Source organism: Carettochelys insculpta, chromosome 3 (genome assembly GCF_033958435.1).
Source record: "Carettochelys insculpta isolate YL-2023 chromosome 3, ASM3395843v1, whole genome shotgun sequence".
Classification (NCBI taxonomy): Eukaryota; Metazoa; Chordata; order Testudines; family Carettochelyidae; genus Carettochelys; species Carettochelys insculpta.
Window position 1 is genome coordinate 6,203,970 of NC_134139.1, and position 16,153 is coordinate 6,220,122.

Sequence of the window (16,153 nt, forward strand, 5' to 3'; positions counted from 1 at the left end):
TGCCATTTTATATGGGCAACCTGGCACAGCCACTATAAAAAGCAGGTAGACGGCGAAGGCTCACGTGGACCTAGCTGCCTCCTGCAAAGGTGAGTGAGTGTGGGTTGGCAAGGGAGGATGGTGTTAGATAGGGGGCTGGCGGGGCTGGCTTTGAGGGAGGGGCGGGGTTGGGGAGGGCAGCTCAGGCAGCTGGCGGTGCCAGGGCTCAGGCAGGTGACTTGGACAGCTGGCTGTGGGAGTGTGGGGGCTTGAGTGGCTGGCCCCAGCAGCATGGGCTCAGGTGGGTGGCTAGGGCAGCTGGCCCTGGGACTGTGGGGGCTTGGGTGGCTGGCCCAAGCAGCGCAGGCTCAGGCAGGTGGCTAGGGCAGATGGCAGGCGGCTTGGACGTCTGGCCTGTGGCTGGTGGTCAGGTGGCTGGCCCCTGTAGCATGGGGGGCTCAGACAGGTGGTTAGGACAGCTGGTCCTGGGAGCACAGGGGCTCAGTGAGGTGGCTAGGGCAGCTGGCCTGTGGCTTGGATGGCTGGCCGGCCCACAGCAGGTGGGTGAGTGTCTGGGCCTGGCAGTGTGGGGACTTGGGTGGGTGTCTGGCCTGTGGCTGGCGGGTGGTTCAGGCGGCTGGCGGGTGGTTCAGGCAGCTGACGGGTGGTTCAGGCAGCTGGCGGGCAGGCTGCAGACCCCCAGCAGTGTAGGGGGTTGGGTAGCTGGGCTTGGTAACGTGGAGGCTTGGGCTTCTCAGGTGGGTGGCCCCGGCAGCATGGGGTTGGATGAGCAGGCACCTGGCAGGAGCTTGGGCGGCTGGCTAGCTTGGGCTGCAGCAGGCTTCTATGAGGTGGGGCCTGTGCCATTAGCTTGGATGGTCCATTGTCAGTCTCTTAGGATTTCCCAACTTATGAAGAAAATGTAGCACCATCTTTCACATTAAATTAATTTGTTTCTGCTGTTAAATTACATTTTTATTAAATTTTTGGGCCAAGAAGAAGTATTTGTGCTTATTTTTAATTTTAAATCACATTTTTATATCAAGAGTTTTTGTTTACTTTAAATTACAAATTGAGTTATTTGTGGAAAGGGGGGTTGAATGAGGGTAAAGAAGAGGTGGGAAGGCGTGAGGGTTTCCCAAAAATCAAAAGGGGGACGTGATGCTGAAAAGTTTGGGAACCGCTGCTCTGGAGTGACGTGCACACGTCATACTAAATAGAGAGTCTCTGGCCCCCTCCCTCTTCAGTTCCTTCTTGCTGCAGTGACAGTGCTTAGAACTGCACGCTCAGTTTAGGCTTTTTAGTCTTAGCATAACTCTCCCTTGTTTTTCATTTGTAAATAGTTTTTTGTTTTGTTAAGTGCCTGTAAATAGTTCTTGATAGCTGTAGATTAATTCTATTAGTCCTCTGTTTGGAACTTAGCCTGGGGACAAGGCATGCCCCATTCCCTTCCCCTATGGCAGCAGTTCCCAGCCTTTTCCAGATGGGGACCCATTCTGACAATTCAGGAAGAGTTGGTGACCCAAGGCAATTCCAAAAGGGTTGAGGGGAAGAGAGGGGAGAGCCGAGCCGAGCCATAACTAGCTAATTTTGGGCCTGAGTCAAGAATATGAAAGTGTGCCCCTCATGTTTATATATTCATAATAATTATTTCATAGAAAAGGGAAAATATATGAATAAAATAATAACACTACATTTACTATAGTCAGTCAAAGTTGTGATGGTGGAAAGACACTTGTCCCCAAACTGCTTCCCTGGCTTAACCCCCAAAATCAGGGGCTAGGGGAGTCACACTCGGGCTAGAGGGGGTTGGGGGAGTCACACTTAGCGGCTGGAGGGGTCTAGTGGGGTGTTAGAGGAGTCGCACTCAGAGGCTAGGAGTCACTCAGGCTGAAGGGGGCAAAAGGTGTCTCACTCAGGGGTCAGGGCGTCACACTCTGGGGCTGCAAGGGGCTAGCGAAGTCACACTCAGCGGCTGGGAGTCACTCGGGCTGAAGGGGGCTAAGGGTGTCTGTCAGGAGTTAGGGGAGTCACACTCAGAGGCTAGGAGTCGCTCAGGCTGGAGGGAGCTAGGGGAGGCACAGGGATTCCCATGGCTGAAAGCTGGATGGGGTGCAGAGCCCTGGACAGCAGCACCAGCTGCAGGAACCCTGATGGGGCCTGTGGGGACCTCACCTCCTGCAGAGGCCAGAATCCAGGGAGCTGATCAGCTCTACTCTCCTTCCCAACCTCAAAGTCAGGCCCCCACCTTACCTGAGCTGGGCGCTGCTCCTCAGGTATGCACTTCTCTGCCCTGCAACTGGAATGGTTCTCAATGTAATTGATAGGCCTAACTCTCTGACGAAGTGGGTCTGTCCCATGAAAGCTCATCACCGAATACATCATTTTGTTAGTCTTTAAAGTGCTACATTTCTACGGCTTCGTTCTGCCTGACAGCTGTTAATCCAATTAAGAAGTTGAGAACCACTTCAGGAGTGTGGATGGCTTCTTAATAGTCACCTGTGGATCTGCCTAGCCCAGACGGCAAATCTCTTGAAATGTAATCATGACTCATAGGTTGGGAAAAACTGCCTTACAGTGACCATATCTCCTTAGGCCAAATACAGGACACGCGGTTCTGCATGGCTCCCTGTCTGTGGCTGCCAGGAAAGTGCAGCTTCATGGCTGCCCCATGCCAGGAACTGGGCTACCGCCCTGTGGGACACCTCCCCAGCTGCTGCATGCCTCGGGGCACTGGGAACAGTGCTGCTGTCCTGCTGGCGCAGCTCCCGGCTTCCCTCAAGCTTGTGGGAAGCCAGAAAGGAGACAGCAGCTGCGCTGCTGCTCCTCCTGGCTACCCTGATTCATGGGGAGTTGGGAGCTGGGCGGCAGCCACTCTGGCGCTCCTCTTAGCTTCCCCAAGCTGCAAGGAGCCAGGAATCATGTGGCAGCTGCTCTGGGGCAGCTCCCAGCTCTCCCAAGCTACGGGGGTGGGTGGGAATACAAGAACCAAGTACTAAGCATGTAAGATATGTTTCCGTGGAGTTGTATGTCTAGTTTTACACAAATACGTACTGTAACAATGCATGATAAGAGTCCCACTGGTATTACAAATCCAGATCTCAGAGCGCTTTGGAGGACTAAAGTGAGATTGTTAAAGCATTGTGCATCTCAAGAATTCAGCTATCAATGTGTAATGAACAGGAGAGGAGTAAATGTCTACATAGTAAAGTGAATGCTAAGTTTGTGGCACTACAGTGAAATTAGAAATGCCTGACCTAGCTCACAGGTTTCATTTCTTAGCATGAGCTCTGTGTGTGCAATAAGAAAACAGAAGCAAAAGTATGGCATAAGCCATGTCTGAAGTGAGATGTAAGGGAACAGAGACAATCTGTATTTAGTAAAGATGAGCAATGAATTCAGCTTCAGGCTTTTATTCATACCATTGATACCTACTGAATTGCACATCAAACCAAGTCCTACTACTGTACTTGGGATATCACTCAAGTACGCTGGAAGCCAGGTTGCTCTGGATCGTCATTTGTGGGGTTGAAATACTAGGCACAGCTAAAACTACACAAACTTATTTCATCGCTCTTTAATACACAGAGAAAATGGGGTAAATAATTAACATTAGGTAAGCTGTAGTGCACAAGAGGTGAGCAGTGTGTGGGGAGGGCACCCAAAATCAAATCTTACATGCCTCCCCCCAAAAAAAACAACTAGTTGCACCCATTCACAAAGGAGACAAATCAAGATATCATAGGCAAACTTACTTCAGGCATTTTCTAATTTTTGGCTATGTCTACACTTACAGAAAACTTTGAAATGGCCATGCTAATGGCAAAATTGAAGAGTACTAATGAAGTGCTGAAATGAATATTCATTGCTTCGTGAGCATGCCTCTGGCTGCAGCATTTAGAAAGTGGTGCAGTTCGCTCACCCGTGGCTCAGTTACACGGGCCAACTCTGAAATTCCCTTTTTCCTATCAACTTGAAGGGACATGCTTGTCTTGGGTAGTTCAGGCTCTAAACTGCAGTATTTGTAAGCCAAAACAACTGTGGCTTTTGCTAATGTATGAGAACCAGAAAGCAAAAATGACTTGTTAGTTCATTGACCTGGAAGAATTAGAGACTGAGAGAGACCATATGTACTGGAAAGGAAACTAAATTTTCAAAGTTTTAATAATATAACTTGTTTAATAATCTAGAGTAATCTTTAAAATACATATTTTAATTATGGTGTCCCTGTAAATTAATTTGACTATAATAGACATTACTACTGTGACAATAACTATTGTTCTCAATAGCAATAAAACACGATCAGAAGATTTATTGAATACAGGACATTTTTTTTTTAAAAACACTCTTCTTTATTTGGGATTTCAACACTGATTTTGCTGCTTAATTGACCAGTATGTTTTCTAGCTGAGCAAAGAATTTGTGGTGGCAGCAGAAATAATGGGTGGAAATGAGAGGTCAAGGAAAGGGGTTGTCAAGTTTCCAGATTTCCAGTTAACACCTTCCAAAATAAAAGGAGACATCTGCTTGAACTACTGTGTTGCAATTTCCTGTAAATTTGATCATCATAAATTGGGGTTTGCTCAGACATTGCGTAAATATTATATTGTTCTGATTTCAATCGAAAAGTCATAATTTGAGAAATTTTTAGCTATTCTCTATTAATGGCTGAGTAAACTTAATAGCATATTTATATATGCATGCAAATTTGTATGTACAAATAGTATGTGCACATGCAAATTTTTTGCTTTGACAAAAAGTTACTCAATGTGCATGTGCGTCATCATCAACAACAGCCATGGGCTCAGCGCCCATTGGTGTCTGATGCCTCCCTCACTATTTGCTTCTATCTTTCCCTGTCCAGTGTGGAGTGGCTTAGTTTCTGTAGACTAGATCCGCACCAATCTACTATATCATCTGACCATTCTCTGTGGGGTCTCCCTCTCCTATTCCAACTGTCCATTATGCTGAATACCAGGGTCTTGATTTTTCGTTTGTCATTCATTCTGCAGGTATGCTGGAGTGGCTGTAACTTGCACTGTATAACCTTCTGCAGTAGGTTCTCTTTTGACTGTATCTTTTTCTATATAATTCCTCGTTGCTGACTTTCTGCGTCCATCCTGTTCTGAGGGTCTTTTCTCTAACAACTCCTCTCAAATGCCAATATCCTTCTTTTTGGATCTTTTATCATCATCCATGTCTCAGATCTGTACAACGTGCTGCTGAATGCACATGTTCTCAAGGTGCTCAGCTTTGTTCCTAAGCTAATTGTGTTGCTTTTCTAGGTCTTATCCATTGCCTTCAAACCCACTCTTGCTTTTGGTATTCTTCTTGCTATTTCCTTCTCCCAGTCTAGATTATATATAATGTTGCTTCCCAGATATGCGAACTTCTCTGTGTTCTCTAGTTCAATCCCATCTACGCTGATCTTCCTTCTTATTTCCTTATCCCCAAATACCATTGTTTTTGTTGTATCAATGTTCATAATCAGTCCATACCACTTCCCTTCCTCGTTTTAGCGCCTGCACCATTCTCACCAGTTTCTTTTCATCTTCTTCAATGATAACTGTTTCATCTGCAGACCTCAAGGTGTTGATTCTCATCCTGCGCACAGATAATCTCTTCTACTTCTTCCTTGGTCTTGTCCATCGCTCTTGCTAGGTGCATGATGAAGATACTTGGTGATATCAGATCTCCTTGTCACATACCTCTACTCTTTCCAAACTAACTTCCCAACTCTCCACACGTTTGCACTGCTGCTGTATTGTCATTGATATCCTTCAATAACTGTATCAGTCTGCTATGTGCTCGGTATGACTCCAACACTGCCCAAATCACTTTCTAATTTATACTGTCAAATGCCTTCTGAAAATTGACCAAGCATTGTAGATGTTCTTGTTCTTTGGTCAGGCTTTCCCTGCTACCAATCTTAGTGCCAATATCTGCTGTATGGTATTTCTTGCTTTCCTGAATCCCCCTTGCTCGTCCACTAGATGTTCTTTTATCTGCAGTCTCAGTGTCTCCGTCAGCATCATCATCAGCGCCTTGCCTATCTGACTTGTTTGGGCAATTGTTCTCTAGTTCTTGCAATCCAATGCACTTCCTTTCTTGTGTATTGTCATTAGCATGGATCTTGTCCATTTCTTCAGTGCCTTCCCTTATTTCCATGTTATATTACATAGGTGGTATATTTCCTGAATCAGACTTTCTATACCATATTTGATCATCTCTCCTGTGATCTTGTTGTTCTTTAATCGTTCCACTGCTCTTTCTACTTTCTCCGTTGAAATATTGGTCTCACTCTCAATGCTCGGTGGTAATATCTCTTTCAGTTCTTCAATCATAGAATCATAGAACACTAGGACTGGAAGGGACCTTGAGAGGCCATCAAGTCCAGCCCCCTGCCCCAATGGCAGGACCAAGTACTATCTAAACCATCCCTGATTAGATGTCTGTCTAACCTGTTCTTAAATATCTCCAGCAATGGAGATTCCACAACCTCCCTTGGCAATTTATTCCACTGTTTGACCGCCCTGACAGTTAGGAACTTTTTCCTAATGTCCAACCTAAACCTCCCTTGCTGCAGTTTAAGCCCGTTGCCTCTTGTTCTATCCTCAGAGGCCAAGAAGAACAAGTTTTCTCCTTCCTCCTTATGACTCCCTTTTAGATACCTGAAAACCGCTATCATGTCTCCCCTCAATCTTCTCTCTTCCAAACTAAACAAGCCCAATTTTTTCAACCTTTTTTCATAGGTCACATTCTTTAGACCTTTAATCATTCTTGTCGCTCTTTTCTGGACCCTCTCTAGTTTCTCCACATCTTTTTTGAAGTGCAGTGCCCAGAACTGGACACAATACTCCAGCTGAGGCCTAACCAGCGCAGAGTAGAGCAGAATCAGTCCTTCTGAGACACTCGGGTCCAACTGTGCTTTGTACAGATCAGTGCAATATCTCATCTATTGCTCACAAACTTCTGCTTGCTAGGACTGGGAACCCCCAGAGGCTTCATGTTGAAGTTTGTGCATGTGCACCAACACAGTAAAAAAGCTAATGTGTTAGGGTAGGAGGTTGACTTGTGTGTCGCAAAATGGTTAAATGTTTAGTAGCATACAGAGAGTACCATGTAGAAGTAATGCATTTACTAATAAACCATGATTGTTATATCATTACAGAAATGAAATTCTTGAGAGTTCAGCAAATCAGCAGTTTCAGATTTACTCTGGTGTTTGTTAAATAACTTTGTTAGTTGACTACCATTTGCAAAGTTGTCTAATTTTGATTCATACAGAGTTTTTAGTCTTTTTTCTTAATTGTTCATTATATCTGCAGGCTTCCTAATATATATGTTTTTTTCTCGCAGATTTTTGTCATTATTAGTTATTTTCCTATTCCCTTGCTTCTTTCTTCTCCATATGTCAAAACCCTTATGATCAGTTTTCCATTCAGTATGCCATAATGTGAAGTTAGGGCATGAAATGTTAGTACAGTAGTTGGGGGGGAAAAAAAAGAGTTATAAATTGCATGCATCAAAGTAACCAGTTGTCCATTAGTAATAATTTTAAAATGAGAGAGGCATCTGAGTAAAACAGTAGATTTCAAAGATAAATTGCATCTTGCTGTTCAATAGATATGTTAGCTATAACATTGCTAATTTTCCACAAATATTGTTTAAATAAGTACATTGCAATAGTAATATTGTTTAGTAATATTAAAATGGTCTGTTGTAGGAAAAATGCTTCTTTCGACAAAAGCAGATAGGTTTATTAGTTTATCAATTTATTTTTCTATTTCATTTTTTAAATTTCAGGGTCAGTTTTGAAGAAGCTTTTACATACTGGAAACTGTATTAAGGTATTTCCTTAGATTGCATTAGTGTTTCTAACTACTTTTAATTCCATTGTTGCTCTGGAGGTTTATAAATGATTCCTAATTTGTTGTAATTGCCAGAATTCCTACATAATAAATATTCACATTTAATAATAAATTATAGACACTTTTTTATCATTGTAATATCTATATAAACAGACTTCCTGTCATTCTAATGAATCTTTGATAAAACCATCTGTGGTAAAGATACATTTCTGCAGATTAATATCTTGCTTTTAAATCTCCTCAGCCTGAAATTTGGGATATTAAACTATAAGTTTAAATGCAAATGCTCATCTTTGTTGTTTTATTTTTAATCCATTGTTCCTTTTTCTAATTAGGGAACCAAAAATAAAATTCGTCCTTATTAGTTTATTTGCTTTTTTTCCAAAGGCTTTTTGAGCACTCTTTACCCTTGGGATATAAAAACAATCATGATATGTTGCACAGGAATCAGCTTATGAACAGGTTTTCTGGGCAATAACGGGAGTGTGGGAGTGAAGTCCTGGTCTCACTGAAATCAATTGCAAAATTCTGCCAGTGCTTGGTGTGGCATAAAGTATTGGCATTTTTTGTGTTCAGGAAATACACCTGCTACACTGCCTCAGACAGTCAGTTTTCAGGTTCTGATTCTTGGGCTGTTTCGGGACAGGACTACAAGGTGCAGAGGAGGAGATGATTGCAGATCTTACTTCCTGAAGCTACCAGTGATGCTTGTTCCCCTGTTCAAGGAGGAACAGCTGTAAAGCTACTCTAACTTATCATGGTAAAGTTGGCTATCTAGGGACTCTTGGATTGGCCAGGAATTGGCTGAATGCAGCAGTGTCCCTGAATATGCCTCCAGCATATCCAATGCGTGGTTTATTTGATCAATTTTGCCTCTTAAAATGATTGGAGGGCTGGAGGGTGATAAGAGTGAAAGTGCTTATCTTCATATTTTTGTAAAAGTGTTTATCTTTAAATGTTAAGAATTTTTCCTGCATTTTCCTGTTTTATCAGTCTCACTTTCTGCTTTCTTTTTCTTTTAGATTAGATGTGAAGGAATCCGTCTATTTCTTCTTTGGCTTCAAGCACTTCAGACAAATTCCACAGAGGAACAAGTGTTAATTTTTGCATGCCTAGTGCCTGGTTTTCCAGTGATCATGTCATCAAGAGGTCCTTGTACACTGGATACGCTCATTAGCCCTCCTTCTAATTTGCCTGATGGTAAGTAAAATTATCAGAATTGAATTACTGAATATATATGCTTCTCTGATCACCAATTCATACAATTACAGATGTTTCCAATAAGGATAAATATCTAATAGGTCACACTACTCATTTCTGTAAATCTGTGAACCAGAGACATGTCATAATGAGGTTATTAATCTCTCAATATTTCTAGAGCACTGTATCCATCTAATCTTGTAGTATCAAAGTGCAGTGCATTTTTCTGTGACGTAGTGTTAAACATATAGAAAAGAAATCACCAGATCTTCTTTTTGCATTGATTTATTACTTCTTCCTGGTCACTGTTCAGTATAAAATTAAAAAGAACTTAAATATTATATAGTTAACTTTCTAGATACCTGTAAGTAGAAAATTCTGCTTCACATATTGCCATCATGAATCTCATATTTGAGGTCACCATGACCACCTACACTTCATCCCCTCAGCAGTGGGGAGGCTTTGTGTTAGCAGTGAAGAGAAAATCCTTGGGGCTCTTTAAGGATTGCTCATCCTTCCTTTCTTGTTGTGGGCATTCAGTCTCCTTATACGTTTGGCTTGAAGGATGCAGTGGTTGCCTATGGGTTTCTCGTCCATTGGAGGGAGGGCTTGTGAGTCCTTGGCCTTGATGAGGATGTCATTCAACATCTAGAGTATTGAGTTTTTAGGTCATGGTGTGGACATCAGACAAATCTCTTTTTGTATCCATGAAGGCATTTTTCTGGCTAGGTAGTACGGTTTTTTCTGCTCCCTCTATCAGCAGCCATTGGGGACCTGGTAGGTAGATGAGGTTGCAGATGTTGATGTTGTTGCAACTTGGCAGGTGTCCAGTGCAGGTACCTGTTTAGTAGTGGGAAGTCAAGTTCCCCGATCAAATGAAACCTAAGATTAGGGGAAGATATCCTCTAAAGAGAGATTGTGGGGGAGTAAAGGACTGGAAGCTCTGATGTCTGGTATAGTAAGAAGCTCTACCCCTCTTTTTCTCTGTGTCCTCAACCGTTCATGTGAAAAGAGGGCAATTAGAGTTCTGGTACACGTGGCTAATTTCTTTGTGTCTACAAGGTGCCAATCACAGGCATCTAAATATGTGTACAACATTTAAAAAGTAACAGAGAGGAAGCCGTGCTAGTCTATACACTATCAAAACAAAAAGCAGTCAAGTAGCACTTTAAAGACTAGCAAAATAGTTTATTGGGTGAGCTTTCGTGGGACAGACCCACTTCAGACCGGTCTGGCTATGGTCTGAAGAAGTGGGTCTGTCCCACGAAAGCTCACCCAATAAACTATTTTGCTAGTCTTTAAAGTGCTACTTGACTGCTTTTTGTTTTGAACATTTAAAAAGTACCAGTTAAGAAGGCAATACAGTACAAAGAGTCTTAGCCATCTAGCCGAGTTCTCTCACTGAGATAAAGCCCAGAAAAACAGATTACTTTTGCAACATCCCTTAAGCTTCTCACAGATTGATTCAAGCGGACATAGAATCATAGAATTCCAGGGCTGGAAGGGACCTCAGGCGGTCACCTAGCCCAGCCCCTTGTTTAAAGTGGGATCCACCCAAACTAAATCATTCCAGCTATGACTATGTGAAGCAAGACCAAACAGGGCAGCAAATTAGAGTTTTTATTTAAGGACAACTAAGTTGATCCTAACTGTCTGAGTGTAAATGCAGGACTCATCTCTTTGCAAAGGTCTTGCCTGCAGGCAGAGTCAAACAGGTGTAGGTTAAAGGGAAAAGTGTAAAGGCAAGAAGGACCAGTGAGACTGAGGGAGGAGGAACAGCAGAATGAAAATGTAAAAGGGAGGAACTTGTGTGGGAATACTACTTTCTGGGAAAGTTTAGTGGTGGTGGTAACTGATAAATTAGAAACTTCAGTTGGATATCAGGATTTCTATATACATCCTCCTCATGGATCTGAACATTCAGATGCAACCTTCATGAGTTAATCCCTTCCATTGTATTCTTTTGTCAGTTGTTCTCTATAAAGTGCTAATATGTCTTGTGTTGTCAAGGATTCTTAGGTTCTCGAGTAAAGTCCCTGGATCCTGTGGCACTCCAGGGGAAATTTTCATTATTCAGTGGCAAATTCAGATAGGTTTTAAAAACAGATTTGAATTAAAAATCAGTGTAAATAACAGAACGTGTGGTATTCAGTTTCTTTCCAGGATTCTCTCTAAACAAAAGATTCTTGATAAACAAGTCTCAGTCCAAAAAAAAAAAAAAAATTGGTTTTGCGGGGTTGGGAAGCTAGGGCAGATGCTTTTTCTAGCTATGCATTTTGGGGCTTGGATAGATACCAGATTGATCTAACTGACTAATGAAACATGGTTTTGTGCAATCAGTAGCTATATTTAATTCTAATGTTTTATAGAACATGAATGCATCACAAATGCAATTTATTTTTACCACTATGTTAGTTTTCATCTTTTTTCAAACCTTTCTCTATATTTTAGCAAAGATTTGTCCTGAAGAGATAACCCCACTTTTGCCTGCTGTCTCTGGTGAAAAGGTTGCTGAGGACCAAAACTGCTATTTTCTTCAGATATTGTTAAAGTATATGGTAATCCAGGTGCGAAAAAAATATGTTGTAAACTCTTTAATATGTGGGGGAATATACCTGTGATAGGAGTCTGTTTTCCTTGTTTCTACTAGTACAGTTTTTTTTTAGGTGGAGTTTATTGCCTTCAGATACTTGTGGTTTTTTTGTTTTGTTTTTTGTTTTTTTAATAAAAGAAAAGAAGACAAACTTTTTCTTGTGGTTTTTACATTGAATTTGGCTATTTTTATCTCAAGTAAGGACAACAACTAAGTGGTGATGGTTTTTATATAATTTTTTTTAAAAAGCTTTTGCTTATATCTCTAAAGAAGGTGTCTCACAAGGTAAACAGTTTCACACACGTCCCTAGTCATTATGCTCCAGCATGTGACATCAAGAAGCTAATTGCAAAGCTTAATTAATTTTGAATTTTCGTACAATAGGTGAACTGTGCACGTATTTCAAAAGCTGTTAATAGAATAATACGTGTCTCAGCCATCAGTATTGCCACGAGTAGTACGATAAGAGGTGGTTGACCCATTCCAGTCAAACGATTCACTCATAACTCTTCCTCTCGTTGCTGCTGGTTATGTTAAAAATTGTAAAGAATTCTAACAATTTATTCTTTGTGTAACTTTTTGAGGAAGGTAATCCTGTTAAATCAAGATAAGCCAAGTAGTATATGAAATGCATTATAGTAACCCACACCTCTGAATTAATGTTCTCCACAGGACTTCATGCCATACTCTCTTTTACTGCTAGTCTCCAAGGATATACATGCACTGCATCAAGGAGTGAGTTGCTCAGCCTGCATCCACTGCCCCATGTTAACATTCTAAAAATAGTTGTGTAATCATTGCAGCTTGAGCTCTGAAGCCAGGGGTAGGACTTCAGAGCCTGAGCTCTAGCCTGAGCCATAACATTAAAGCATTGTCTACACAGATGTTTCAGCATGCTAGTGCAAACTTTACAAGAGCTCATATAACCTAAGATTTTAGCAAAGCTTAGAAATTACAGTGGCTGTTAATTCTGTCACATCCATGGCTATGACCATTTTGTTTACTGCAGCTAGGTAGGTGCTACAGTATGATTTGCAACTGATTGTGACAATGATTTTCAAGCATTTTGTAAAAAAAGTAGAAACTTCTTAATCTGGAATCTATTTTACATATGGATGGACCTCCCTTTTAATTAGTCACCTCAGCTAGATGTTTTCCTAGGGCATGTGATGTCCTCAGGAGGAGTTGTGATGGAGGAAGGCAGAGTTTGCTGTGAAGAGAGAAGCAGGTTGCTCTTCAGAGGCGAATCACCTCTCACTACACTCTTCTTTCTGTTGCTTGGTCATAGCTTGCTGTCTCATAATAGGAACAGTTCACATCTGTTTTAGGCCTGATTTACAACACTTAATATTAAGCCTGCATAGGTATGGTGCTTTAGGGTGTGAAAAATCCACACCCCAAGTTCTGTAGCTATGCTGACCTAACCCCTAAATTTAGATGCATCTGCCATCGGTTGTGGGATTCCTGTTCCTTTTGTTGTCGTAAATGTCCTTCGGTTATTGTAGGTTGTGTCTACAGGTGTGTCTACACTTGCATTCCCCTTTCAGCACCTCATTTGCATATTCGAATTTCAAAAGAGCTTCTTTCGAAATTAGAATGTGCAATTGAAGTGCCAAATATGCAAATTTATACCTCATTTGCATTTTCAATTTGCCTCATTTGCATAGCTCTTTGGAAAGAGGAATGCAAGTGTAGACACACCCATCATTACAAAGTTACAGCAACATAGTTAAAGTGCTATGCTGCTATAGTCCCCACAGTGTAGACCTGGCCTCAGAGTTATTTCTGTTTAACAGAATATATAAAGGTGCTGAAATGTCTTTTTATAGGTACCTTTATCAGTCAGGCTGTATGTCTCCTGTGTACAGGATGTGAGAAGAGAAGCTGAGTCCCTGGGAGTATTTGGTTTGATCACAATCTTATGTGTTTGGATTTTCTTTTAAAATGTTGGCCTGAGGCTATAGATATAATTTGTTCCTTGTTAGTAACACACACACAACAATGATGGAAGCATATACCACGAATGAGAGAGCTGGTAGTGCACAGATTGAGGGTTTTTCTAAAAGGATGCAAAGGCTGATTTAAATCAAAATGTTTTATTTAAAAAAAGTTGAGAATTTCTCCATATTCTTGCTTGAGGAAAGAAGAATGGAAGTATTCTAAAAACAAAAATTGAGATTAAAACAAAAAATGAAATAAGGGAGAGAAATATTAAGAAGTAATCCTAATATAATAAACAAACATGCAGTATTAGGTGTTAAAGAGCTCTAGCATTTACTTTTAAAAACAATGAAGATAATGAAAAATCTAAAGTGGAAAATTGATATTTTATTTCTACAGAAGACATGTTTTAGGATGGTTACATGGGCAAAATGGTAAATAGTTTTGTTTATCTTACTTAAAATTCAGTTTTACTGTACAGAATGATTACATAAAAATGTGATGGTCTTACTCAACAGAACTGTTCCTGTTATGTATACAAACTTCCAGTCTGCTGTGGCATAAAAATATTTTCACTACTTTTTCTTAGCTATGTTGGCCCTGCAAAACCAAAATACCTCCGGACTGTGCATTGCAAATGGTGTTCCATCTTTGTTCATCAACAGAACTGTGTATTGAATTCTGATCAGTTATCATTGTGGAAAATAGTGTTGCTCTAAGAACAACAACAGAGTTTTGTGGCACCTTATACACTAACAGATATTTTGGAGCATAAGCTTTCGTGGGCAAAGACCCACTTCATCAGATGCATGAGTCATGCATCTCATGAAGCGGGTCTTTGCCCACGAAAGCTTATGATCCAAAATATCTGTTAGTTTATAAGGTGCCACAAAACTTTTTCAGCAACGAAGGGTCCTGTGGCACCTTATAGACTAACGGAAAAGTTTTGAGCATGAGCTTTCGTGAGCAAAGGCTCACTTCATCAGATGCTGGTCATGGAAATCTGCAGGGCCAGGTATAAATAAGCCAGAGCAAGGCTGGGGATAACAAGGTTAGCTCAGTCAGGAAGGGTGAGGCTTACTACCAGCAGTTGATCTGGATGTGTGAACACCAAGGGAGGGGAAGCTGCTTTTGTATTTAGCCAGCCATTCACAGTCTTTGTTTAATCCTGAGCTGAGGGTGTCGAATATGCAGATGAATTGTAGCTCAGCAATTTCTCTTTGGAGTCTGGTCTTGAATTTTTTTTGCTGTAGGATAGCTACTTTTAAGTCTGCTACTGTGTGGCCTGGGAGATTGAAGTGCTTTCCTATGGGTTTTTGTATATTGCCATTTCTGATATCTGATTTGTGTGCTTTTATTCTTTTACGTAGCGGCTGTCCAGTTTGTCCGATATATATATAGCAGAGGGGCATTGCTGGCACATGACAGACTTAAAAGTAGCTATCCTTTTGTGAAATTGGAACCAAAAGAAGAGCTGGGTTACTTTATAGCATGTAAACTCAAAATAGAGAATAATTAACTTGTACCTGTGATTTAAAGATATAAAGTAGAAGTAGTAATTTTGTCAAAAATACATACTTTATAACTGAATTTTGATTTTGAAACCAAGGAAAAACTGCTTAAAGTGGACACAATCAAGAAATATTTACAAAAAACAAGCAGGAGTCCTGTGGCACCTCAAAGACTAACAGATTTATTTGGGCATGAGTTTTCAAAACTCAGTGGCTGCTATTTGGCTACTTATACTCTGCTAACTTCCATCCAGAACACATTACAAGATACATTATCCACACCCAAGCCCTAAAATACAACTGTCTGCTCCAGTCCCTCAAATAGAGACAAATACATACAAGATCTTTATCAAGCATTCTTAAAGCTGAGGTACCCGACTGGGGAAGTGAAGAAACAGATTGATAGAGCCAGATGAGTATCCAGAGGTCACCTGTTACAGGACTGGTCCAACAAAGAAAATAACGGAATACCACTGCTTACCACCTACAGCTCCAAGCTAAAACTCCTCTAACTCATCATTGACAATACTTACCCTATCCTGGAAAATGATCCCTCAGTCACAGACTTCAGGAGACAGGCTAGTTCTCTCTTGCAGACCAGTCCCCCAACCTAAGAAAATGCGCACCCACCGCCACATAACACACCACAGAAACAGTAACTCAGGATCCTGTCCTTGTAGCAAATCCCATTGCTAACTCTGTCCACATATCTCTACAAGTGACACCATTACAGGACCTAACCATGTCAGCCACACCATCAGGGGCTCATCCACCTGCACATCTATCCACGTGATGCGTGCCATCCTGTGCCTGCAGTACGCCTCTGCCCTGTATATTGGCCAAACTGGACAGTGTCTGCTCCACAGGGTTAAATGGACACCAATCAGACATCAAGAAAGGTAACGTATAAACCTGTAGGAGAACACTTTAACCTCCCTAGAGAAAGTAATGGAGTTAAAAGTATCCACCCTTCTCTTCCTTTAATATACTAGTGCGTTATATGTTCCTAACTCTGTAAGATCCACTCCAGTGCACCTCATGAAGTGGATTTAACCCAT

The 16,153-nt window shown here is 41.3% G+C and overlaps 1 protein-coding gene across 3 annotated transcripts in view; it reads left to right on the plus strand.

Annotated features, from left to right (window-relative positions):
- Positions 1–16,153, plus strand: part of RALGAPA2 (Ral GTPase activating protein catalytic subunit alpha 2) — a 377,942-nt gene that overhangs the window by 58,107 nt on the left and 303,682 nt on the right. For all 3 annotated transcript variants that reach the window (XM_074989296.1, XM_074989298.1, XM_074989297.1), the window contains 3 exons: positions 7,786–7,829; positions 8,873–9,050; positions 11,502–11,617. In XM_074989296.1, coding sequence (XP_074845397.1) covers positions 7,786–7,829; positions 8,873–9,050; positions 11,502–11,617 — 338 coding nt within the window. The remainder of the gene's footprint in view (positions 1–7,785; positions 7,830–8,872; positions 9,051–11,501; positions 11,618–16,153) is intronic.